Genomic DNA, 25,092 nt, shown 5'->3' on the forward strand with positions numbered 1-25,092 from the left:
ATTACCAAGGATGTTTACTTCAGCAATATCAGGTTTAAAAAAAAAAAAAACCACCTCGTTTTCCATGCATACTACCGAGGATATCCAATTTATTCTGCAACTCTTAGTCACAGCAAGTGACACTTAGTCACAAGTGATGATTAAAGTGCTGCTCGGTTTGGGTGTGCAGATCTGTCTCTGACCCCACTGCACTTTTGACACTGAATAAACAGGCAACAAAAAGAGAAGGTCCACTTAAATGATGTGATACCCTGAAAACAGAGAACCTGAGGTCTCCAGAGAAGCCTTCCCTGGGGGAACTGAGCAGTCAGACCTCTAACATGTACTGAGCTAGAGGAAAAACACTTATCAGCATCTTAAAAAAAAAAAATAATAAAAAACAACAACAAAACACCAAGTCTCAGGCTGAAGCAGCGCACGGCTCGCACCCAAGGTCAGGGGTAGCGGCTCAGGGTGTTCAGCCAGGCAGGGCGGCCGCAGCTGGTCCCGCAGAGCCGCCCCGGGCGGAGCCGCTGGAAGCGGCCGCCGCCGAACCGCCGGCAGAGCCCCGCCGAGCCCCGGCCCCCGTCAGGCTGAAGGGTTCCCTTCCCCGCTCCCCGCGCCCGGGAGAGGGCACGCTCTGAGGGAAGGGCGAGAGCGCCGCCGCCCGCCTCAGGCACCGGCTCCCTCAGCACCGCCCGCCAAGCCCGCGGCGCCGGGCCCGGGGCACGCCGCCACCGCCCGCCCCCCGGCACTCACCGCCCTCAGCGGCGGAGCGGGCACCGCCACCCGAATGCCAGAGCCCCCGTCCCGTTCGCCACCTCCGCGGGGGTAACAACGGCTCTGCCTCAGCGCCGGCTCCCGGCTCCATCGGCACCGACCACCGCGCTCCCTCCCTGCCGCCGCCGGGACGGGACGGGGCCGGCGGGCGGGGCGGGAGGGCTCCGCCCGCCCTCAGCGGCCCCGCCCGCTGCACGTGACCGGCTGCCGGGGAGGGCGGGAACGGGGCTCCTCCCGCCGCCCGCCCCGTCTCCCCGGCCGGGTTTGCCGCCGGGAAAAGGCCTCGCTCACGGCGCTGCCCCCTGACAGGCTTCTCCCTCTGGCAGCGAACGGGGCACCGCCTCCGCCCCGGCAGCGCCCGCCACCGCAGGAACGGGGGTTTTTAAGCAGCCGGGGGTTGATGAAAGACGTGACAGTCTCTGGTAAAGCGCGTTGGTTCTTCACCTGAACGGGGCGAGCAGATCCCTGGAGTCGTGTACGATTTAAAAAAAAAAATGTCCCTCATAAATTGCCGCTTTTTCACCTCACGGCAGGTGTAAGCTCGGTGTCCTGGGCTGAGCCTATCTCCAGGCTGGTCACTGCCTCAGGGAGCTGCGGACGGCGCTGCGGGCGGGCTGGGCTTGGGGTTGTTGAGAAAGTAAAAGCGAAATTATTGCTTCCTGCTTGTATTCACATTCTTAGGTAATTCATTTACATCCCTAGTCGCAGAAAGTATTGAATTTGGGTTTAGTCACCTAGGCATCCCGGAAGCTCGCTGATCTTAAGGGTCTTTTCCAACCTAAATGATCCTATGAAATTAGCTTGTGCTACTTTTGACTGCTAAAAGATGCTTCACTTTTGCTACTCTCGTCCTTTCCTTTATACACACTTTCATTGTTCGATTTCATAAAGTTGCAATTTCAAAAAAGTAGATGTCAGGATAATTTGACAGCTACATACTCTTTTCTGCCACATACTGGGAGCTATGGCAGCATGACAATAAACAGGATTAAGTGTATCAATCCCTTGTTTTGGTATTCCGACCTGAGCAGTCAAAGTAGGCCCATGCTATACTCTTTAATTAGCGATGGAGTAGTTTCTGCCTTCAGCTGCACAACTGATGGGTCAAAAATCACAGTTTTACACTGACTTCTTAGTAAAGCCAGGGTCAGATCCAGCCTTTCTGGGGAGCTGAAGATGAAAAGGAAAACCCAATGACACCATCCCTACCATAATAGTAATCACTAGTAAAAAGCGAACATCAGCAGCTACACATTAGAGCTACTTCGCACTCTCAGTAGACAGCAAAGCACTGAAAAAATTGGAGTTATTGTTGGTAACAGTTGAACTAGAGGCACCAGATGGAACAGGTACAGTGAAAATTTCAGGATAGTAAAAGGAAAGTAAGGGTAGGCTGGTAGAATCTGTATTCAGCACTATCAGGTAAGAAATAAAACACAATTTGCACACATGCTGGAAGTGCCATTGCTAAGAAACATGACTGTCCTTTCGCTAAGTGTCTGAAATATTCAGAGGAACCACAGTAACAGGGAGCGCATGTAAACGTATTATTTTTGCTATTACTTTTTATTTGAACAAAAGCAAATATTTCCTTCTTTCTTCTTCTGTGATTGTCAGGAAGGAGAATCAATAACTTCAGGCAGAAAAAAAGAAGTAAGAAGGCTTCAAATGGACAACAGATTCCTGAAATTCTGTTCAAACTCCATTCTCTCCCTCTTGCTGGAACGGGAAGTGGAAGTGCCCATCGGACGGTGAAGGAAGGCAAATATCAGCTGGGGTTCTCCGGCAGATGAACATAAACATCCTTAGTACCAGCAACATCCCCTAAGGTAAGTTAGCTATGTATTTAAACAAATACCATATAATAAACCCACCAAGAACAATGCAGCATCTTTAACTCCAAGTGAATCAACTCTGTCTTTCTGGATTGTGCAAAACGAATGTGGAGAACATGCCCTTTAGCAGACATTTTCCATCAGCACAATGTACAACCATTTTAACAGAAGTCTCGCTTGGTCTAAGCTCCCCTGCTGTTACAGTTACAGCACTGTCTGCCCAGAACCTCAGAAATGCATTTCTAGTTTCCCCTATTAAAAGCGCACTTTTCAAATCAAATTTTAAAAAAAAGCAACAGAAATGGCCAAACATTAAATTCAAAGGACTCAAGTGAAGGAACAAGCCTATCCTTGTACCTCTTTTATTGTTCCACAGCACTGGACACATTTAAAAGATCAGTGAAGTCATGAAGTTAAAATAACTTTTTGCAAACTGTAGGTGGGAAGTGGGTAACGCACTAATTGAGCTCAAAGGAAGCTGGCTTTATGCTTCATTCTGCAATATGCACTCAATTTCCAGCTGGTTTACACCCAGCAAGCTTGATTCCAACAGCAAAGGGATTATGTGGGCAAGTCCAACCACTCACTGATGGCATGGTCAGTGATAGCAGATCACACAGCTCCTGGACAGGTAGCACCAGAGCACACAGGAATAACAACAGTGGCATGAATACCAAACTTGTGTCCTCTCTATTCAAGATACCGTGCATCAGAAGACATTTCTTATTTCAGGTACACCAAGTCACCCGTATGCATCAAAAATGCCAGGAGGGAAAATATACCATGCCAGCTGTATTCAAAATCCTTTAAATACAGCTGAGGATCTTGGAGAGCAATAACCATTAAACAATCCCTGAACATCCCGATGAGGTAGGTATTACTCCTCGCTGAGAAAATTAAGTCAGAGATTTTAAAGTTAATTGTCACAAGTTACACAGCAAGTAGATGCAAAACAAGCAGCTGAACTCTAATTTAGATCCCACTAACAAGGAGATTACCCATCTGCTTCAAGTTTGACATGCTTCCAATACCTTGCTGAATTAGACCTTATGTGGCTATTCAAAACACTGGACCAGTCTGCATAGCCAATGCTAGATAAAGAAAAAACATGTAAAATAAGAATGGAGTCAATTAACATTATAAAATCACAAGTTTATTGCAAAGTTAAATGAGTTTTTCCCCTCAACAGCACATGCCAGAACTGTTAAAATTTTATACTTTGAGCTGAATGTTACTCAAAAATCATATCCAAATTATTAAAACCAAACTTAGTGCTTGTATATGCATACACTTTCACAAAAGACTACCCTACATTTATTTATGATTGATGGTCTTATCCAAATATTTTCAATTAAAGGTAATTAGCTCAACTAGTTGAAGAAAATCCTTAATAAATGATTCTGTAGCCAAACTACAGTTTAAGTATATTTGGAACAAAACAGGGAGTCAATCAAAAAAAAAAAAAACACTTGATTACAAATACAATGGTCATTACAAATGACAATGATCATCTCAACAATTGTTTGGGTTATCTCTGCTCATCAACACAGTATACTCCAGTTTTGAACATGCTGCTTAGCAAATTAATTACCACAGTTAAACAAGACAGCAAATCAGTCCACGTCTTCAACTAGAGAAACTCCTTCCTTTTTTTCTAGCTTGGATACCTGCAAGTTAAAAGGAAACTGATTTAATGGTAAAAATAAGTTTGCATTTCATGTCTCCTGTCTTTTCAGACTTCCATCACAAAACAGTGTAGAGCCCAGAGTTACCAGGAACTGACAGCAGGATACGCTCTAGGGGACAACTGAGCTGAACAGGCTGTTAGTTGCAGTCAAAAGAGAAGGTCAAACTTTCTTCCCGTCCACCCCCTTAACCTCCCCCCAGCTGCAAGCTCTCATCAGTTCCTAGTTTTTTGTCAGTTTGGTGACTTCACTTGGCTGACCAAGGAGTGAGTCAAGCACCAAAGCCATCTCAGAAGCCAGGAGAAACAGGAAAGGAGGCAAGACTGCCCCTTTCAGTGACAGCTGTCAGTTCAGATCAGATCAGGCCATAACCTGGAACCCTGCCTGTAGCAGAGAGCCTAGAATAATTAAAACAAACACGGGAAATGCTTTCCATGCACAGAATCACAGAATCACAGAATGTTAGGGATTGGAAGGGACCTCGAAAGATCATCTAGTCCAATCCCCCTGCCGAAGCAGGATTACCTAGACCATATCACACAGGAACGCGTCCAGGTGGGTTTTGAATGTCTCCAGAGAAGGAGACTCCACAACCTCTCTGGGCAGCCTGTTCCAGTGTTCAGTCACCCTTACAGTAAAGAAGTTTTTCCTCAAATTTAAGTGGAACCTCCTGTGCTCCAGCTTGCACCCATTGCCCCTTGTCCTGTCAAGGGATGTCACTGAGAAGAGCCTGGCTCCATCCTCTTGACACTTGCCCTTTACATATTTATAAACATTAATGAGGTCACCCCTCAGTCTCCTCTTCTCTAAGCTAAAGAGACCCAGCTCCCTCAGCCTCTCCTCATAAGGGAGATGTTCCACCCCCTTAATCATCTTCGTGGCTCTGCGCTGGACTCTCTCTAGCAGTTCCCTGTCCTTCTTGAACTGAGGGGCCCAGAACTGGACACAATACTCCAGATGCGGCCTCACCAGGGCAGAGTAGAGGGGGAGGAGAACCTCTCTCGACCTGCTGACCACACCCCTTCTAATACACCCCAGGATGCCATTGGCCTTCTTGGCCACAAGGGCACACTGCTGGCTCATGGTCATCCTGTTGTCCACTAGGACCCCCAGGTCCCTTTCCCCTACGCTGCTCTGCAACAGGTCTGTCCCCAACTTGTACTGGTACATGGGGTTGTTCTTGCCCAGATGCAGGACTCTACACTTGCCCTTGTTATATTTCATTAAATTTCTCCCCGCCCAACTCTCCAGCCTGTCCAGGTCTCTCTGAATGGCTGCGCAGCCTTCCGGCATCTCAGCCACTCCTCCCAGTTTTGTGTCATCAGCGAACTTGCTGACAGCGCACTCTAATCCCTCATCCAAGTCATTAATGAATATATTGAATAGAACTGGTCCCAGAACCGACCCTTGCGGAACTCCGCTAGACACAGACCTCCAACTGGACTCTGTCCCGCTGACCACTACTCTCTGGCTTCTTTCCTTCAGCCAGTTCACAATCCACCTCACTACCCGATCATCCAGACCACACTTCCTCAGTTTAGCTGCGAGGATGCTGTGGGAGACCGTGTCAAACGCTTTACTGAAATCGAGATAGACCACATCCACAGCTTTACCATCATCTATCCACCGGGTAACATCCTCATAAAAGGCTATCAAGTTGGTTGAGCAAGACTTCCCGTTGGTGAAGCCATGTTGACTGCCCCTAATGATCCCCCTATCCTTGATGTGCCTAGAGACAGCACCAAGAACAAGTTGTTCCATCACCTTTCCGGGGATGGAGGTGAGGCTGACCGGTCTATAGTTACCCGGGTCCTCCTTCTTGCCCTTTTTGAAGACTGGAGTGACATTCGCTTTCCTCCAGTCCTCAGGCACCTCTCCTGTTGCCCATGACTTAGCAAAGATGATGGAGAGTGGCCTAGCAATGACTTCCGCCAGCTCCCTCACACCTCCCACACACACAATTTTATAAAACTGACCTTCACTGTTCTTAAAACTTAAGAAAAGGAATTACCTTATATTAAGCTAAGATGTTGTTAAGACTAACAATATAAATAGTTTCAGAAAGGATTCTACGAACTCATGGAGGATACACCAAGAGCATGAACTAAACACAATGTTCTGCACGTTATGTCTAACTCTGGAAAATTCAGTTTTACGTTTCCCAAATCTATGGGGATATATAGGGAGGGCTGTACTATAAATTCCCTGTTCTTATGTTCTTCCTTCAATATGTGCTACTGGTCGTGAAAGAGACACACAGAGATACTCAGGTTCATAAATCTTTTGGTTTGACCAAATGCAACTGATCTTGTGGTATGACCAGTAAGTACTGGAAAAACCAGAAGACAGACTACAGATACCCAATCCTTGGGGGCAGGTGTGCCAGCTTTCTTCTGAGATATGTCACAGTTCCTTCAAATTATGCCACCTATTAAAATCCCAATGAACATTTTGGCACCTAGAAATCGCTCAAGTGCATGCTCTGACCTCGCCTCCTTTACCTCAGACATAACTCAAAGGCAGAAGCTACAGACAGTGCTATAGGAGTTCCTTGGGTTGCTCTAAACCACTAGACATTTCATAACCCAGGTGGAACCTTTCAGCTAAGTAGAGCTGAATGATGTTAAGACTCCAAGGGCAAATCTGGCAATTCCCAGCAAACGCTATGATCTTAACCTCCTCTTACCCTGTTCCTTCTGCAGCCAATACAGAGCGAATTTCGCACTTAAAAGAGCGGATAATAAACTGGCTTGACTACACTACAAACATCCAAAGTAGAAAAGTACTTTCCACAAATCCAACAGATTTCTCTTTCATTGCCACTCAAAACCGTTTCCTTTCACAAATGAGCTCAAGCTGTAACATGACTCTTCTACAGGAAAACCTGGCATTACCTAACTAAAGGTGTTTTCTGGCAAAACTGTATCATTTAGAGTTTATACCATATTTTCACAGTCCTGTTACTACGCCAGATAACCCTCAAATGCAGATTAAGTCTCAGGAGCATAATTATCAGTGAGACGTTGTCCTAGAGAATGATTCTCTTCAGAATTACAGTTGTGCTGAATATACACAAGAAGTGGAAACTCTTACAGTATTCCCTTTCTTGAATATGTCAGATCTGACTCATTATTGCAAGTCATTATTTTCCAGTCTTGCAAAAAGCTATCTCTAATAATAATGAGTTATCAGTTCAAGTTACTGATGAACTTTATCAGTGCAGGTTACTGTTGCCTACATAACAGGTTCTTCCCCAAACTTGACTCTTAGTTTTCAGGAATAAGTTGCAATGGCTAGTACCTTTGCACAGCACATCTGCTCTTACATGCAAATCTAGTTAAAGAGTGTAACAATATCCTGGATCATTAAAAGATCTTAATCACATTTACTGTAAGCATAAAATAATTACATTTTGGTCCAGACCCTACAAAAATAGTTTACCCAATTCCCACTGAGGCCAAAAGAACTTTTGTCCTGGACTTCAGTGGGAAAAAGTCCAAAACTATGGAAAAAAACCCCATCATACAGACCTACAAAAAAAGCGCTGCATGTGGTAGCTTTTACCCTAGGTTTCAAGGTAATAAAACACTATTACAGCATGTCTGGCATTTCACAGATGAGGGAATTAATATTTTATTAGATATATAAACATATTCTTAAAAGCAACTGAGGTGTAAAATCTCTGGCAGAAAAAACTTCAAGGTGCTAAAATTCTTCAGCCCAGCACTTTTGCCATAAAAAATTGCATTAAAATAACATTGAAGGTGTGACTGAAAACTACAAAAAGCCAAGCACAGTTCCGATAGCTGCTTGAGCCCCTCCGCACCTCACAGTGCTCACAACTAAGCACTGTGCCATTACTGTTGCTGTATTTGAGCAAACACATATGTGTGAGTCAACTGAGCTGAGGTTCAAAAAAGGTATTGTTGTAGAAGCAGGTGGGAGAAGCATTCACAATGAATTGCTGCCTCTTACTGGCTTTTCCCACAAAGATGTAGGTCAAGTCTTAATCCTGCAATTAAACAGATCCTTTCAGACAAGTCCTGAACTGAAACCGAAACACATAATCTTGCTCTCCATAATAGCACAAGATTTCATGAGTATGGGTACACCTATTAGTTTCTGGCCTCTGTACATATATTCTCATTTTTCCTTCTTGCTTTGCTAGCAATATGACAAGCTGTACTTACTAAAGAAAAAAAAAACAGCCTACACTGAAACCAGAGAATTCTTAGCCTCACAGTTATGTGAAAAGAACAATCACAGTTATTTCTGTATTAAATCATTAATCCTAAATGCTAGCTGTCTTTTGCTGGATATTCACTGGAACTGAGCTTGTCCCATTGCGAGGGCTTTAAATATAAAACCATACAAGAAGGAGAGGGCATTTACCTGGTTATCTATACACCTAAATTGCCAGGACCATGTGGTGTTATAAAGGAATGGCCTCAGGTCAAATCGGTTGTCATCTGGACTGTAGTTTTCAGCATGGTAGGAAGGAGTGAGGGTGGTCATTTTATGTCTGTTAATGGAATACATCCTGAAGAAATGCTTAACCTTTGATGCCACCTGGTGTACAAAGAATATAGCTTTTAATCAGATGAAGATTCTTAGTATTTCAAAAATTTAGATGAGAATGTGTTCTAGCTTTACACATCCATTTTCTTCCATTAACATTTACATAAATTATCTGCCACTACTAGTATGAATCACTGTGGATGACCCTACCTGTAAGAGGCATTTAAGACCATTTTCAGACACCACCTCGGTCTCTGCACCTAACATCTACCAATAAGGAAGTGCCTTGTAAGAAATCTAACAGTAAGCACTAGCCTCTGCAATTCAGGTGACAATTTGAACTTTTCCCTTCATGCACAAGAAAAGAACTGCATAACAGCAAAGCAGATACCTCTTTAGTGTAGACAGTCTTTCAAAGCAAGAGCCATTTTCTGTCTCAGAATACATAACCAAAGGCTTCCAAAGTAGTTAGCCATGTATATTTCAGAGAGTAATTTTCCCCTGAAGGTATAGTTCTGAAGTAATTGTTTTCAAATTACCCAATTACTGTTGTAACAGTTTGTAACACAGACAACAAGCTCCATTAATTTAAGAGATGTATACCAGTTTTGCCAGCATATTCTACTACAGTTGTAGAATAATCTCTAAACACAGAACAATTCAGCTATCCCATTCTGTTAAAAGGAACTCTACTCAACCTTTCTCCAAACATACCCTATTTTGGCAAAGACATTACATGATTTGATTTTTTTTTTTTTTAATATTACCTCTCTTGGAGTACAAATTTCCTTCCACATACTAATCAGCTTACAGAACATACTGTATGGTCCAGCCTTGGCAATTTTTCTTAATTTGCCATAGATTGAGAGCTCTGCATATGTCATCCCCATATCTGCCTGAAATCACACACACAGAAAGTCACTGAAAATCTTAACTACGCGACTTGTAATTAATAGTTTTATGGAGCAATTACAATAACCCAGTTTAATCAAGAAAACCCTGAAATGACATTGCCAATGATCAAAGAGACAAAGAAATAGTAATATTATGAGCAGAATAAAAAAAACCCTGGAATCTCTCTGACATGGGAGATTTGAAATTCTTACATGAATATATTTGATTTCGCCACTGAAAACATTTCTTTCCTGCAAAAGATTTGTTCATTGTCCCTTCTAGGTGGCTTAAATTTAGTATATATATCAGTAAGGTAAGGCCAAATCAAGAAAACCACTAATTCTAATTCAGCAACTCTTTGCTTTATCATAAAGTTTTACAATAGCCTACAGTTAAACATCCAACAGCCCTTAGAGGTAGTTGTTAGGCTTACCAGTTCTCTCTCATCCAAGTGGATAGCGAAGAGAAGGGCAGGGGGAGAGGAAGGGCTTTGCCACTAGTCGTTTTAATAGCACTAAGGCCCTGACTGACTCTCTTTTGATATTAAGAAACTTTAAAATAAACTGAATTTCAGAACACCCATCCTTCTAAGTGCCCAAAATATAAAATCATGCAAAAAAAGTTAATATGCTGTTTTGGAAACTTTTGTCAACACAGATAAGGCTGGTCTGAGATACTAATGCCTTGTCAGGGCTTTAAGATTGCTTACAACATGCTTGTCAATAAGCATGGATACACACAAGAGCAAACAACAGCTACTGGTCAAAAAACAAATTTTGGGATAAGGCTTACCAGAGCATTTTAAAGTCACTGCCCATTACCTCATCAGTTTGAGCCACTTGTCCATCCACCAGGGGCTCTAACTCTGCCGTGGGTGGAGCTGACATGATACTGTAAGAAAAAGGTAAAAAGAAAACCATGAATTCTACCCAGTTTAATGAGTCCTAGTTAACAAAGAGTCTGGTTTGTTAAAAATCAAATGCTTCATTCACAACTTTTTCAGGGCATAAGCTGCCAAGTGACTAGATAACTCTAAAGAAGTGGTACTTGCAAGCTGTTCCAGGTTTAAAAAGCAATGCTTTATACAAAAACATAAAGCATCTGGTTCAAACAGTTCCTTCAGTGGAATTAACAACACAAATGGTTACATACATACACACAAAACTCCTAAGACTGGCAGCATTTTCACCACCGAGACAGTTACACTGTGTAAGTGTACACAACCATTTAAAGACAGAAGGATGTGCAGAAGACTTTTCTTTATTAGCATTTCCATTACTGCACCTTAACTCAGTAGAGAAAACCAAACTGTGAAGTCCATAATACGCTGCATACAAATACAGTCAGCAAATATCACGGCTTCACCACTCACCTTCTGAGGGCCGTGAGCTGAAAATTTTCAATGCAATATTGTATGAAGTTCTTCAGATCAGTCTTGCTGATTCCACCAATGGGATTGATATCAGCACTTGAGCAATCATACTTTGTCAAGTAACCTCGGAGACTGAGCAAGAGAGGGAATTTTATATAGTAATAGTAAAGAATAATGTAATGTTAGTATAATATATAACAGTTTATGCTATATAGAATATATATGTCATATAAAGACAGGGAGAAACAGACTGCACATTGTTAACATATTTATATGTAAGGGGCAAACAGGTGTTCAGCTGCAACAGGGTTATCCTAAAGCCATGAAATTGACAGGAGGAAGATGATATTTGAAACAATTATGAACCACTGCAAAACTGCCCATGCTGAGGTAATATATTTGATGCAAAACAATTAAAATACTGTCCTGACCAATTAAAAAAATAAATGCCAAAACACTCACAGAATCAGCACACACTACTCTCCCAGCTTTTGAGGTTATCAGTCTCACAATCTTAAGGGGATTCCTTTAATCTTCAAATGGTCAGCTCTAATAACAGTACTTCAGATTTTTAAAATCTATTTTTCAACTCAAAGTTCACAACTTAATTCCTATTACAGTAATTGAAAATACAACAAATGCCAGATTGGAAAGTTAACCTGGTAACTGCACAGGCAAGCTCTACTGAAAATGGCTAAGGAAGGAACAGCAGTTTATTGGAAAACTATGACAATACTTTGGATAAACTTCTGAAAAATACAGAATTTTCTGTTCAGGCTGATTCAACTATTTTCATTAATTTCACCGCTATCAGTGTATTCTTAGCTTGTTACCTCTTCTGAGTAATAATCTACACTGGGATTTGGTAGAGTTGCAAGGAAATGCAGTGACCTCTTCCCAGTTCACCTGGTTTTAGATTTGTAACTTTAACCCACCTTTCATCCACATTGGCTGATCCGAGCACCAAAAGTCCCCCTGGCATCCCACGAGTCCAAAGTGTCAGCTGAGCAAACAGGTAGGCAAGGACCATTCTTATTCTAGCCTGCAAAGCAAAATGAAAAATAAAGCAAATTTACAAAGCAGAATAATTTCTCCCCAATCATTCTTATTAATCAGTCCCTGAAACAAACCCATAAAGCACAAAATGCAAGAGGGGTAAATGTTAATGCAAGAAGGATGGTCTTATGGAGATGTCAAACACACATAGGGAAGCCAGGTTCAGTATCCTCGACTGCCACAGATTTACATGACTGGGCAAGTTTATTCTACTCTCAATTGTAGAATGGGGAGTAATTGCCATTTTCTACCTCCTACAAGCACTAATAAGGATCCCTGAGAGATGAAGTATGCAGATAAACCATCTGTTTAACATACCCTTTTATGGAATATTAGACTAAAGGGATTTACTTACACAAAATTTGTAAGAAGTTCTCTTTGCTTCTGCCCCCATTCTGAATCACTACTTTTTCTAAGGATGGTAATAATACCAGACTGACCTGAAATGCAGCCTCCAGCTCTAGCCACAAGTGTGTGTGATGTTAAGCAAATCACCAGACTCCTCTGTGACTAAAGTCTACCCCATTGCCAAAAAGCTGATAAAGGATTCAACGTGTGCTTCCAGAGGAAACAGCTGGAGTTCTCCAGCAATAGCAGGGGAAGAAAGATCAAGTTCTCAGCTAACAAAAACTATCAAACATGATAATCAGCATTTAGCCAGAATTAAAGCAGAGTTATGAATAGGCCAAAAAGAAAGCTATCAAGACAACAAAAGGTACAACTGGAGCCAGGGACTAGAAGTCACTAGGCAGCCATGTTTTCTGTGATTCTGTATGATATGGATACCAGCGCTACCCAGGCACAGCACCGATCTGTCTGACACAATGACAATGCATAACTGGAAATGTGTATCTGAGCGGCATTTTATCAGCCTATTGAAGGTTAAGTACCTTCTGATAAAAAAAAAATTATCTTCTACCTTCTAAAACTGAAGACATTTAGGAATTGGAATGGGTAAGCTCGACATCTCACACAGAGCCTTTTAAAGCCTGCTAACATTCACCAGAGGCAAGTCTAGTACACATCAGCAATATCTTTGAGCCTTGACCTGCCACAATCCTACTGGACTCAGACTTGTCTATTAGAATACTTTGCTGCTCATTTTCCTGACCTGGAGGCTTTATGTTGGGATGCTTCTCTAAACACCAATGCTACTGATGAGATACAGGCATGTACTATTTCCTCCTGACTATCCTATGAGATTTTAAAAATCACAAGCAGTAATTATCTTGGTCTTCTCCTGAGTTATCTGGGATTGTAGATTTCTGCTGCAGACAAGCGTTTACTGGAAGCCCATGAATCTTCAGGGACACCCCACAGCACGTTCAGGTTTTCACAGCAATGCTAGTGAAGGGCTCCTTGCTACTTTACCACTTGGAAAAAAAAAAAGGTCTGACCTGATTCAGCCTACATGAAACACACCTGCACATTCTGGATTGACAGGTTTTCTCTGCTGCTCCCTCCGTAGACAGAAAAACGGGGAGTTCGACCTGTCACCATGCTGAAAATTCCCACAATAGCTTTCACAGCCGCATCTATGTTCAGACTGATGTGATAGCTGAGAAGAATTCAAGCAGAAGTGATTCAACTTGTACAATCTGACTACATAGAATAGCATTAAAAAAAGCAGAAAACCCACCCATAAAATGATGTTTTAAGGCTGCTGCCATCTCAGATCTGGTATGAAAAATAACAATTTCCAGAGTCTGTTTCCAAATTTCCTTCACCAAATGCTGCTAAGTTTGCTTCACATTTACACACTTAACTAACAATGTCTGTAATACTCATCCTTAACACACCTACTATTCCTCTCCTATTTTTTCCTGTTTTAGAGTTTGAAAGTTTTATATGAAAGTCTTTGCCAGAACATGATTTTTTTTCCAGCACTTCTCAATTTGTACCTGCCTATTTGCTCAGCCAGAAGTTTAGCCCTGTTGCAAGTATCCTGGGAGGAGTTCTCACTGGCCATATAGCAAGTGGTAAAGATACGCTTGCAAAATTCTCGAGGATCTTCAGGGACATAGGTCTCATCATTCACAATCTTGCGCGCATCAGCCAGCACATCTGCATCTGAGGACAAAGCAAAAGAAACAGAACAAGAGTGGAAATTGTTGCAGTCCTGCTATCCAGGATATGCAGTTTCTTGTATTCCAATTAAGCTTTACACTGTCCCCCATCTGACTCCATCATCTAACTCCCCAAACATATTTCCATATATCAAATAAAAGAATTACTGATTTTGCTCCTAATTCTGAACATGGAAATATTAAATCCTTTTGTTCTATGCCTTAAGAAACTTCATAGAAAATATGATTCAATATGTACAAAGGCTTAGCTAAAGGCATATAGTCTACTTAAAGCCAGTTTAAGAGCTTGAACCATGCCTAACCATGTTTAGTAGTGCTGAATTTAATAGGAGAAAATTCTCATGATAAACCAAAATCCCAAAACTACATCAGCCAACATTTTGAACAATATTGTAGACAGAAACTAGTCTGAGTTCCACATCCAATTCTTAAACCCAAAATGAAAACGATTGAGCCAATTCAAACAACCTGAAGTCTGGATGCACATTTTTGCTGGAATTTCTGAAGAGATACAAAGGATTCCATTAGAACAACTGGGCAAGAGTCTACCATTAATCACCTCTTGCATCTATTGCACCCAGCTTCTATTAACTTGTCCGTAACCATTAGTAGCATGGCTAGCCAGATACACATATCTACTTACTTCCATTCTTGACTGCCAGGCAAACCTGGTGACACATAGAGTACACTATGCAAGCTGTAGCAGAGCTGTCAATTCCACCACTAAGAGGTAGGAGAAATCCTCCCTTGAAAACAGAGCAAGGAAGATGTTCCAAATAGCAAAATTAGAAAAATATATATTGTACCATTCAGAAACATACTCTTGTAAAAAAACTACACGTGCATTGTTCAAATCTGCTTGTATTCTATTGGGAAAAAACAAAAAACAAATCAGACCTAGCAAAGCCTCTTAAACCTTTATCGACTGCATAATCACACAAGTAGCCTGTGTAAACCCTCTGGCTAGAAAAACTTCCATTATGTCTTTATCCTCTAGTAAGACAGAAGAGCTAATAAAAAGGATTAAATTTTTCATATATATTTCACTATTGAACTGAATTACTAGTTCATGTCACTCTGCTTATTTTAAACATTTCCTTACTGAAAAAAACAGCGTTTCAAAGAAAAAAGAAATCCCCTTTATTAGGTAAGCTGGACTGTTACTTTCAAGGAAAGCACGATTCCTAAGCAAAAGGTCTGAAAAGCATCCTGAAGTCACACTTTGCATATGGGTTTTGAGTCTGAATGAGCTACCAGCGAAAAACCTCAAACCTTGCACCTTGGACTAAGATCACTTTGCATTAACAGCAGCATGGGAGAGCAATCTATACTGTCTCTATGGCACAGAAGATGTGTATGCCAAGGCAAAGAACAAAACCAGTTCTTCTTACCTGTTTGCTGCGCCTTAAATAGTCCCAAAGCCAACATGCAGGACCAAGGCTGAAATTACAGAATATGCTTATTCCAAGAGGGTTATGGAATAAGACCTAAGCAAGTCAACATATTTACTGTGCTCTTCCAATGAGATACTTTCTTTACTTAAATAGAAATAAAATTTTATGTTTCTCTCTTTTTTCTTTTTTTTTCCAATAAAAATAATTTTCAAGCAACAGATTCAGTATGTGCTTACCTGATCTCCTCCTCAGGACTATGATGCCTCCACTGGATTGGCATACAAGTAGGTACAGCTACATCATCAGAACATGACAGAGCAAAATTCACTTTTACCCTGGGATAAGGATTCACTTTACTTGCCTAAGCAATAGTAGAGAAGAATTGAGAAGACATCAATTTTAATGTAGCGTATACCTATAAAACATCAGATCTATAGAATACTGTGAAAATCGAGACATGCAAATACTTTTTTAAATCCAATAACTATTCAAGTTTGGCAGAGTTTACAAACACAACCTCTGTAAAGAATTCTTACCGCTAAGTTACGAGATGAAATCTCTGCTCTGTAACTTCGAACATCTTCCAAGTCCAGAGTGGCAACGAGAACCTCCTATGGGAAGGCTTTCAACATTAGATTGATTCTACACAAACTGATAAACAATGTTTGACAGGCCTGGACTACAAAAAATGTTGGGGAAGAAGAATGCATGCAACTTTTTTCAATACAGATTTTTATGCTCACTTCACGAGTCATTTCTGACTCAGTAGAATTACTTACATTACAAAGCGAGCAGAGCTGACTTGCTTCACTGAGTACAGTACAACGCTCATTAACCACAACAAATTTATAGCGCTTGTCAGGTGGCTGAACAATAGGTTCACCATCAGTTGCGGCAAAGGACAAGAGGAAAAGGCAAGAAGCATACTGGGGAAAGAGATGAATTTGGCACATAATGTGAGTAAACCTACAGCTTTGATGACAAAACTACTGAGAAAGGGCTTTTTGAAGTAAAGCTCAACCTATCAAACCTTTTGTCTACCCAACTGGGTCATAATTAGAACACTGCAATCTTTGTCCTTTTTTAATTAGATCAGAGAATATAAATTAACAGGGTCTCTCCTAAACATGGTGATTGCATACACAAACATTTTCATGAAGTTCCTACACTGTGACAGCTCTTCCTCACTCGCAAAAGCAGGAGAGCTACTGTAGATCAGGTCTGGGCAATTTACCTAGGAAAAACCTTGGACCTAGTTGAATAGCATGGTAAAAATATATCTTTTTAGTCTAGAGACATGGGCCTAGTATCTGGAATGTCTGGAAGGTGTTGAGCATAAATGAAGCCGTACTAATTTCAGCTGTAACTAGCAGCTATGGGTTGAATACATTACCACATCATCAAGTGAAAACTGGGATCCTTGTGCAACTGTTTCTCCATTCATCGAAATCATGGCGCAGCCATCGTAATATAGACGATCACCATCACAGCCTTTCTGGTTAGCTAAAATATATATTCCACCATTCTGGGAGGAAAACAAACATGCAGACAAAAAAAAAGCTTTTCAGAATATAGCACCTGACAGAATATTAGAAGACAAAATGTTATTTCTCTGTTCCTGCCCTTCTTATGATCTTCCTCTGTCTTTACATTGTGAATGATTTATGGCTGGGACTCTCTCTTGTCATTTGAAAAAGTACCTTGCATGCGATATACATGACAGAAACAAGTAAGTAAATATAGTAAATGAACTCAATCCCTTTCACACTGCTGGAAGACAGGAATCTTCTGTTATTAGCAAAAAGAGTCATTCCCTTAGCTCAAATAGAGAGGGCTGCGCATCTAAACGGAAATTCCAAATTCAAATAGAGATGGAAAAAAGCAGGAAGATGATGACAGAAGCTGTGTTTCAATATCTGAAGACAAAGTAGATACTGTTAAATATAATCAAACCATGTTAAATTACAATGATAAAGCAGTCGTATAAATTAAACGTTTTTCACAGTTTAATGTTCATTCATTACTTTGTTTTTGTCTCCATCACCATTAGACAGGATTACAGTCTAATAACTAAATGTCTTCCCTTCTTTAAAATAAACAGAACTTTCAAACTAGAAAAACATAGTGTACTTTTTAAGTAAGAAGATGACGGGGAAAAAAAATACAAAGTCTGAGTTTAATTACTGATTTCTATTTCCCCTTCCTGATATGGTTACTGATATTTCTCCAACACAATGTTGCTACGTGAATGAAAACTGGGACAGAAACTGTCATTTTAAGGAAATGAAGGAGGCTTTTGGATGGTTTTCCATATGCCAGGAAAATACTCCCCTCTGTTGACTGAGTTACAGGCTGGCAATGAGCTGCCAATTCAGTACATAAAGCATACAGAGGGAGACTGCTTAGGTACAGATAACTACAGGGAGCAACCACAGCCACTGGTTGGTTGCCCTTTATGCAGAACGTGCATTCAACTATCCCCTTTCAAGCTGGTTGTTCTCTGCACGCAGCGGATTCAACATTTCATATTTCCAATTACTGAAAGTCAGTTACTCTGAATAACTACTTCCTATCCAAGTGCAATTTTTCTTCAATGTTTAATGGAATTAAGATTGAGGACATCAAATACATTTCTGGAGCACAAGCTTCCAGAGCTGGGAGTTATCAAACTGTTTTAAGGTATTCTGACTCTTCTTTATAGATATGTGTGAAAGACAGATTATATAGTTGACATGCCAGTGCAGAACTACATGGTCCCATGCAAAGTTTCTTCTGCAAGTTCCCCCTGCACACACACAAGTAGGTTTGTTTCTCCCCTATTCCCATGAACATACCAAATGGCCTCTCTTCTAGTCTGCTGCTCCACAGACCAGACAGCACTGACCTGCCATCAAGCAGCCTCTGGCATTTGGGGTCACAGAGCTGGAAACAAGTTACAGTGCTTCACATTAGAGCATGATATATAGCAGGGCACCCCAAAGAAGCACAGTCCCCCAGCCAGAGAGCTCTTCCCCTGCAGCTGATTCAATCAGGGAAGGTATTAACAGGTAAGAAAACATGAAACTAACAAGGCCTGTCAAGGCCACCACACTCATAGAAGAAAACGCTATGTCCTGTCAAGAGAGGAGACTGTTCTGAAATAAGGCAAGGTACATAACCAAAAACTTTTTTTTTTAAGTGTATACCTTTGCTGTGGCAGAATTCACCAAATCCACCCGGGTGTGAGCCTTCCGCAGCACATGGTGACTCCCTGAAGAGTTAGTGAAAATTTCCACACCATCAAGTCCCATTTCAATATGAGGGCTGTCAAAGTAAAAGGCAGGAAAAAATTCAGCTGGCAATACTATGTTGTGAATAGTGCAGGTATCATTTAAAACCACTGACAAATAAAACATCTATGTCATTGCCAGTTTTCTGCATGTCTTAGCTCAAACAAGGACAGGACTCTCAAAAACATCTGTTTTTCTTCCATTGCCTGACTTCTGTCAAAGACCAGTAGTGGTTGCAGAGGGCAGAAGGGCTTTTGCTCCTTCTGTTCTAAATTAAATGCCTTCTACTTTATAGAAGCCTCGGTCTCAAAGAGAGAATAAAACACTCTTGGTCTGAAAGGGCAACACTGAGGTACTCTTGTAACGTCAGTTGTCCCATTTTCCTTCTTTCTTAGCAAATCCAAAAGCATAAGCAAACAGAACCACAAGGAGACTTTTACTGCTTTTTCCTTTTTCCAATGTCAAAAGAAAGACATACTAAAAAAATCCCATCTTTGCCTGTCACATACCACTCCTCCTGCAGTTACAAGGAATTGAATGCCTGTAACTGGGAGATCTGGAAAAACATGGGGAACATTTTGTTTATTTTGTGTTAACTGCAACAGGTTTCATGCAACCGTATCTCCACTCCCACCTTGCATCAGACCTTTGTGAACAGGATCTTTGTGGTTGGGAAGAACTTTAAATTGTAACAGGAACTAAAATAACAACAGGAAATATTACTTAAGGGCACTAGGCTTTGCTTTCCCTGAGTGACCTTTTGTTGTTTCCTTCTGCATTATCTTTATGCATTGTCTGATGCTGGTTAAAAAAAAAAGCAGAAGGATTAACCTAACAGCTAAATAGAAAAAAATAAGTGATACATCTCAAAGTGATGCTGCCTAGAAGCCTATGCTCTAGTTTGACAAATATAAGAGAGATAAATTTGTCTGTTAAGCGGAATGCTTTGGAGGAGTTGGTCAAAGACTAAGATAAAACAAATAAATAAAATAAAAAGACCTACTAGTACTCTCAAATTTTTGAGACTAGGTACAGTAAATGGGAATAATATGGGATTATAATTGCTAGACAAAATTGATACTACAAAATTGTTACAAAATAACTGTCACTTTAACTCTAAATCAAGTTACAGAGGTGGATCCAGAGAGGACATTTCAACCTCAGGCTGAACTAAAAGCTGAACTGTAACTGGAATGGGAGCACTACAGTTACCTGTCATTTGTTTTCTCAAGTCACCTTTTTCATTCCACCTCTTTTCTGTATTTCTCTCCTACCTTCTCTTTCAAATTAATTTAGCTTAACCACTTAAAACTTCTTTTCCCGTCCTGTATCTAGCCTAGTGAAATCCTTCCCATGATGTATTTATTGCTCCTAATTATATTTTAGCTTACTGGCACTTTCTGAAAGATATACTACCTGGAAGAATAATAAGCAGATTTTTTCAGACATTTATTTCAGGCAGGTCCAGGGTATGTTTTAGTTTACTGTCATTTCGTCTTCTCCTTTACCTGTTTGGTGCCCAGAGTTCTTCACATATTTCTGCCCCTATGCAGGTGTCTTTGGTTGCTAACACCGCATCCCCAAAAGGAACAGTTTCCTGAGAAAAACCAAGAACATCCTTACACACATGTAATGCAAGAATCTATTCAATTCAAAAAGTTAACTACAAATCTAAAGCAAATGCATAACTTGAATACTCACTTATGTAAAATGACTGACACAATATCAATCACATTACACCTTCCTTCATTTTATACCACGTTTAAGCAAAAAAAAAAAGCTCTAAACTGCAAATTTCACTAGTATTGAGATTCAGTGCTTTGCTTCAGGACAGGACAACTGCTTTTGAATTAAACAATCTACAAAACGGAGACTGTCTTTTGCTGGAAATCACGCTTATGCTTTAGCAGGAAATAACCTGTTTTAGACCCTTCTGAACCAAGAAGGTTAAGGGTTTTTTTTTATTTTTTTACCTTAAAACACATACTCATTTCTAGTTTCAAGCACAGATAAACTCAGTACCAGAACTGTGCAAAATAAGACAATCTTCAAGGTCCTGTACATATAAACAACTGAGGCAAATTGAAAATTTACTTGTTTTGCTGCCAAATACTAACATAAACAAAGTTAAATTCTTCTCTCATTTAACATAACTGAGAACTATCACTGAAACCTATGAATCTGCAACATGACTGACAGCAGAATTTGGTGTACTACAGTTTTATGCCGCAAATCTTATTAATTTAAATTGCTGAATCTGGAAGATGCTAAAGGTAAAAAGAAAAGAAAAAAATCCTTTACAAACTTACCTGTCCAGTCACTTCCTGAATTATCCTGGGTAGAAAATACTCCTCCACGTGCCTAAAGCAGGTTTATAGGTTGTGAATACATCGTTATGTAAATTACAGCACAAAAACTGATTCTAATCTCCACATTGTGTCACCTTTCAACATTGATTAAAGAAATTGTGCTTCAGTTGTACAGGGCTGTGTATGGTTAAAAAAGAAAAAGGACCTTCATACTTTCTGTGAAATTATGAATTAACATTTCTTAACAGAAATATTAAGATTATAAGCTAGCAACACCCCACTTTGCTTCAGAAATGCATGGTAAACAATGCTCCATCCTAGCCATAAACTAGACCTAACAAAGAACACACCATGCAAGTCAAATACCAAATAAAAGTTTCTCTTTTTTGCAGTGTTACGAGGACAGATGCCCAGGGGCTCTCTCAGAAGTACTTTACTGAGACGATCAAGTTAGAACCAGTCCCTGACTACAGGATGAGTGCACGGCATCAGAGATGAGCATCAAGCATATTTTGCAGCATCATAAGGTACGTAGCTTTCATCCTCTGCGTCATTAAAATTCTGACAGAGCTCGTCCATTTCATATTGTTTTCCAGTTTAATATTGAACAGGATGCAGCAACTGAGCAGATAAACACAGGCTCTTCCAATCCTGCATATAGTTAGAAAGCAGACACAAGGAAAATGACACTGCTACACTGGCTGCACGATCATTCAGCCACGCTTTTCCTTCCAGCTCAGCAATTCAGAGTTTGATTGTACTTAATAAGCTTTCTAACTGAGCTTCAATTACATAGCTTAGCTGACTGTCTTGCTGCTCGCTCTGTAGCAGCATTGATGGATTGCTATAGAGACTTCAGTCCTTCTGCTGTGGCTGCAAAGGGCAAGCTGTGTTTTTAATCACAATTTTAACACTAGCTGGCCTACCTTGCTTTGTTCCACGGGGTAAACCATCTAAGTTCCCTGTAGTTTCCTGCATTTGCCAATGATATTTTTGGTCTGATCAGAAGAATTTTTCTTCAAACATAAAACAAATCAGAAAGGGCGAGTTAAGGCCAAACAAGACTAAACAAGAACACCGATTAATACAATACCAACTCTTTTTTTCTGTTACAACGTACATTAAGCAAATAGTACATACAATAATTTTTAAAGTTTCTGTTTGCAGACTTAAGGGCTTTTTTCTAGAGTCTTTCAGAAAGCAGTGGAAATTTAGTTTCTACAAATTCAGAAAAGAAAAAGAGATAATGGAAAACATTAGTTGTCTCTCTAACATTTAGTAGATAGGAAGACAACTCCATTGGTCTGCGTAGCACTGAAGAATCTTTCTTGAAGGCCAAACAGGTCTCTGAAAGGATACACTAATATTTCGTCTCACAAAATGCATAAAGAACTACTTACTTATTTAAAAAGATCACTCGACAATTGTAGCGAACGTTTCTGTGCAGAACAGGCCTGTGAAAACAAGAAGCAAAGTTACCAGTGGCTAAGCTCATTAAAAGAAATTTTAAAAAGCTACACAATCCACTTCACTGCACAAAAACTATTTTTAAGACAACACTTTACACTGTATCACTAAAGGGAACTAAACAAAACAATGTATCAAGTTTTAGCTTCCAATTTTTTAATTCAAATAGTTGTTTGCAAAAATCAGAGTTACTGACCATACTGTCAGTTTCATAAATACCAACTACTACCAGATCACTGCCATGCCTGAGAAACACAACCAGACCAGAAGAATCCCCCTGGCTGGGCTAACTTATTTAATCAAACCTGGCTTCCTATGATACTACCAGGTTAGTTCAAAATAAACCTAGCTTTATGCATTTATATCAATACTAACAAGTAGGTGTACATGTTAATTTTAAGTTAATAATTTATCACTGGTCACTGTCAGCACATGACTTACAATAGATTCTGTGGCTTTGACATACACATATGTTGCTTAAAGATGTCTGCCAGTCAAAGTAAGTTACATTAGCCCTGACATTCCTGAAAGAGAGTCAAGTTTATAAAGCCCTTTGCATTACATATGTCTTCCCCATGGCAATAGGGCCCAGCCATTACAGTTTCCAACAAGTAACTATAATTATCCTATTTCTCTCTTGAAGGGCTCAACCACCAGAAACTTTTGAAAGGATTATCTTTCAGAAAGTGTTTTGCATGTTGCAGTCCTAGTAATGGTAACCAAAAGGGAAAGTAGTGCAGTTCCCAAGATGTGTTTAAAAGTTTGGTGCAGAACCCTCACTATCCAGAAACACAGCAGAGGCAGCATTCCCTAAAGACCTACCCCTTTGTCATCTTTACACAAAAAAAAACTTACATTCCCACATCACAGATAATGTCTTGAGTAGCCGGAGACTCCAAAAGCTTTGCCAGAACTTGAAACGAATGCAAGAGCGTGTCAGACTCATAATAGTGATCTGAGCAGCCATAACCACTGCGTATAAAAACATAAGAAATAAAAAATTTAGCCAACATCAGCACCAGACCCAAGGCACCAGAACTACTTCAGACAAGGAACATCTCATCCACACAGGCAATTTATAGAGGGTGTGCCAAAGCAGTGCTGCCAACATCATCCCTACTGACAGCGTTTAAACCCCCGTGGCATTGCTGGGATATTCCTTTCAAGAGCAGCAGCCTGGGCCTAGGCACAATTCAAAGCACCACAGTTTCTGTGCAGGAAGATTCACTGACACAGGTCAAAAATTATCGGTACCGGTCACATTTCCAAGACAAGAGAACCAATCTGGTGCTTGCAACTACCATGTTTCTCTTTGCCCTGACAGCCGCATGCTTTAAGCAACGCTCTGGGCACTAGAGTACTGACCGTCCTGCGGTCATGAGCTGGGAACGCACCAAACCCAGAACCAACAACGCTCCCTTACCAGATTTCGAGCTCAGGGCCAAGCCGGTACCGGGCTCCTCGGCTCTTTGCGATGTCAATACCTGTGGAAGAGCGTTGGATCAACCACCGGCCGGGCGCTCAGGCCCGGCCCGCCCTGCCCAGGCGGCCCCGGGCTGCCTACGACAGGCACGGCCTGCGCTGCCGCCCCGACGAGACCCCCGCGGAGGGCGGGACGCTTCCCGCTGGCCGGGAGTCGGCAGCGAGCTCCGCAGGGCCGGGGCCGGGCGCCCGCCGAGCAGCCGGTACCGCCGCCCCCCCAACTCACTTCTGAAAATCCTCTCCAGGTTGCCCTCAAAGTCCAGCGCCCACTGGTTGAGGGCGCAGGCGGCCACGGTCACCGCCCGGCCCATGGCGGCCCTGCCGCCTCCCCCGCCGCTTCCGGGGCGGTGCCGGCCCGCTCCTCCCGCCGCCCGCAGCGGAGGGGAGGTGAGGGCAGGGCAGGGCCTCCCTCCGCTTGCCGGGGCTGTCGGGAGCTCCCGCCCCGTGCGCGTAGCGAACGCCGGCTCCGTCGGGAGCTGCTGCCGAGCCCCCGGTGTGGCTCCTCCGGTGGGGTTTTCTGCTGCATCCCCTTACCCGGTTCTGTATCCCCAGAGCCCATAGCCCAGCCCTTTTTCTAGCCCTGCAGCTCCTAAGGGCTGTCCCTCGGAACAGGTTCAGAACATGCGTGCTGAAGGCAGCGGGAGCAGGCTCCGGAGGTTTGCGCCGTCATTCACATTTCAGCACCATCAAGGCAGCTTCAGGGTGCAAACCCCAAAGCAGCCGGGCTGCTCAGAGGCCGGTCTCCTGTCCCGTGTCCCTCACAGATCTGGCTGCCTTCAACCTTCTTACGCACGGGATTCTAAGTTTATTCTCCACTGAACTGTCCCCTTGCACGTCAGTCCCTTTCGTTCAAAACCTTTGTTCTTTTCAGCGATCTCTCCCGCGCGGTGGCCGAATCCAGCCCTCCGAGGCCACCGCTGCCCGTAGCGTCCCTGCTCTGGTGGATGTTCTCACGGGAAGAGCCA

General features: G+C 41.8%; 2 protein-coding genes across 5 annotated transcripts in view; both read right to left on the bottom strand.

The window, feature by feature from the left end:
* Nucleotides 1-917, bottom strand: part of TPCN2 (two pore segment channel 2) — a 30,900-nt gene extending 29,983 nt beyond the window's left edge. Inside the window, exon 1 of the mRNA XM_068398445.1 lies at nt 739-917. Coding sequence (XP_068254546.1) covers nt 739-850 — 112 coding nt within the window. The 5' untranslated portion in view covers nt 851-917. The remainder of the gene's footprint in view (nt 1-738) is intronic.
* Nucleotides 918-3,725: 2,808 nt separating this feature from the next.
* NADSYN1 (NAD synthetase 1) lies at nt 3,726-24,461 on the bottom strand. 4 transcript variants are annotated; one of them, XM_068398530.1, is made up of 21 exons: nt 24,354-24,461; nt 24,069-24,129; nt 23,501-23,617; nt 22,579-22,632; nt 22,105-22,194; nt 21,179-21,230; nt 20,378-20,466; nt 18,786-18,903; nt 16,994-17,125; nt 16,137-16,211; nt 15,837-15,961; nt 15,598-15,646; nt 14,850-14,952; nt 14,021-14,189; nt 13,542-13,677; nt 11,999-12,105; nt 11,064-11,195; nt 10,513-10,582; nt 9,565-9,693; nt 8,672-8,848; nt 3,726-4,261 (listed from the first exon to the last, which is right to left on the bottom strand). In XM_068398530.1, the coding sequence occupies exons 1-21, from the start codon at nt 24,436-24,438 to the stop codon at nt 4,208-4,210; spliced, it is 2,124 nt and encodes a 707-aa protein (XP_068254631.1). In that variant the 5' UTR covers nt 24,439-24,461; the 3' UTR covers nt 3,726-4,207. The 4 variants fall into 4 exon arrangements, with proteins under 4 accessions (XP_068254631.1, XP_068254632.1, XP_068254633.1 ...); XM_068398531.1 differs by lacking the exon at nt 9,565-9,693; XM_068398532.1 differs by lacking the exons at nt 8,672-8,848; nt 9,565-9,693.
* Between the last annotated feature and the right edge of the window lie 631 nt (nt 24,462-25,092).

The sequence above is a fragment of the Nyctibius grandis genome, chromosome 4 (genome assembly GCF_013368605.1).
Source record: "Nyctibius grandis isolate bNycGra1 chromosome 4, bNycGra1.pri, whole genome shotgun sequence".
Classification (NCBI taxonomy): Eukaryota; Metazoa; Chordata; class Aves; order Nyctibiiformes; family Nyctibiidae; genus Nyctibius; species Nyctibius grandis.

Coding starts and splice junctions, on each gene's coding strand:
- NADSYN1 (XM_068398530.1), bottom strand. CDS start 24,438: ATGGGCCGGGCGGTGACCGTGGCCGCCTGCGCCCTCAACCAGTGGGCG. Junction 22,633..23,500: donor ATTATCTGTGATGTGGGAAT/GTAAGTTTTTTT, acceptor TTGTTTTCACAG/GCCTGTTCTGCACAGAAACG. Junction 8,849..9,564: donor AAATTTGTACTCCAAGAGAG/GTAATATTAAAA, acceptor TTTGTACACCAG/GTGGCATCAAAGGTTAAGCA.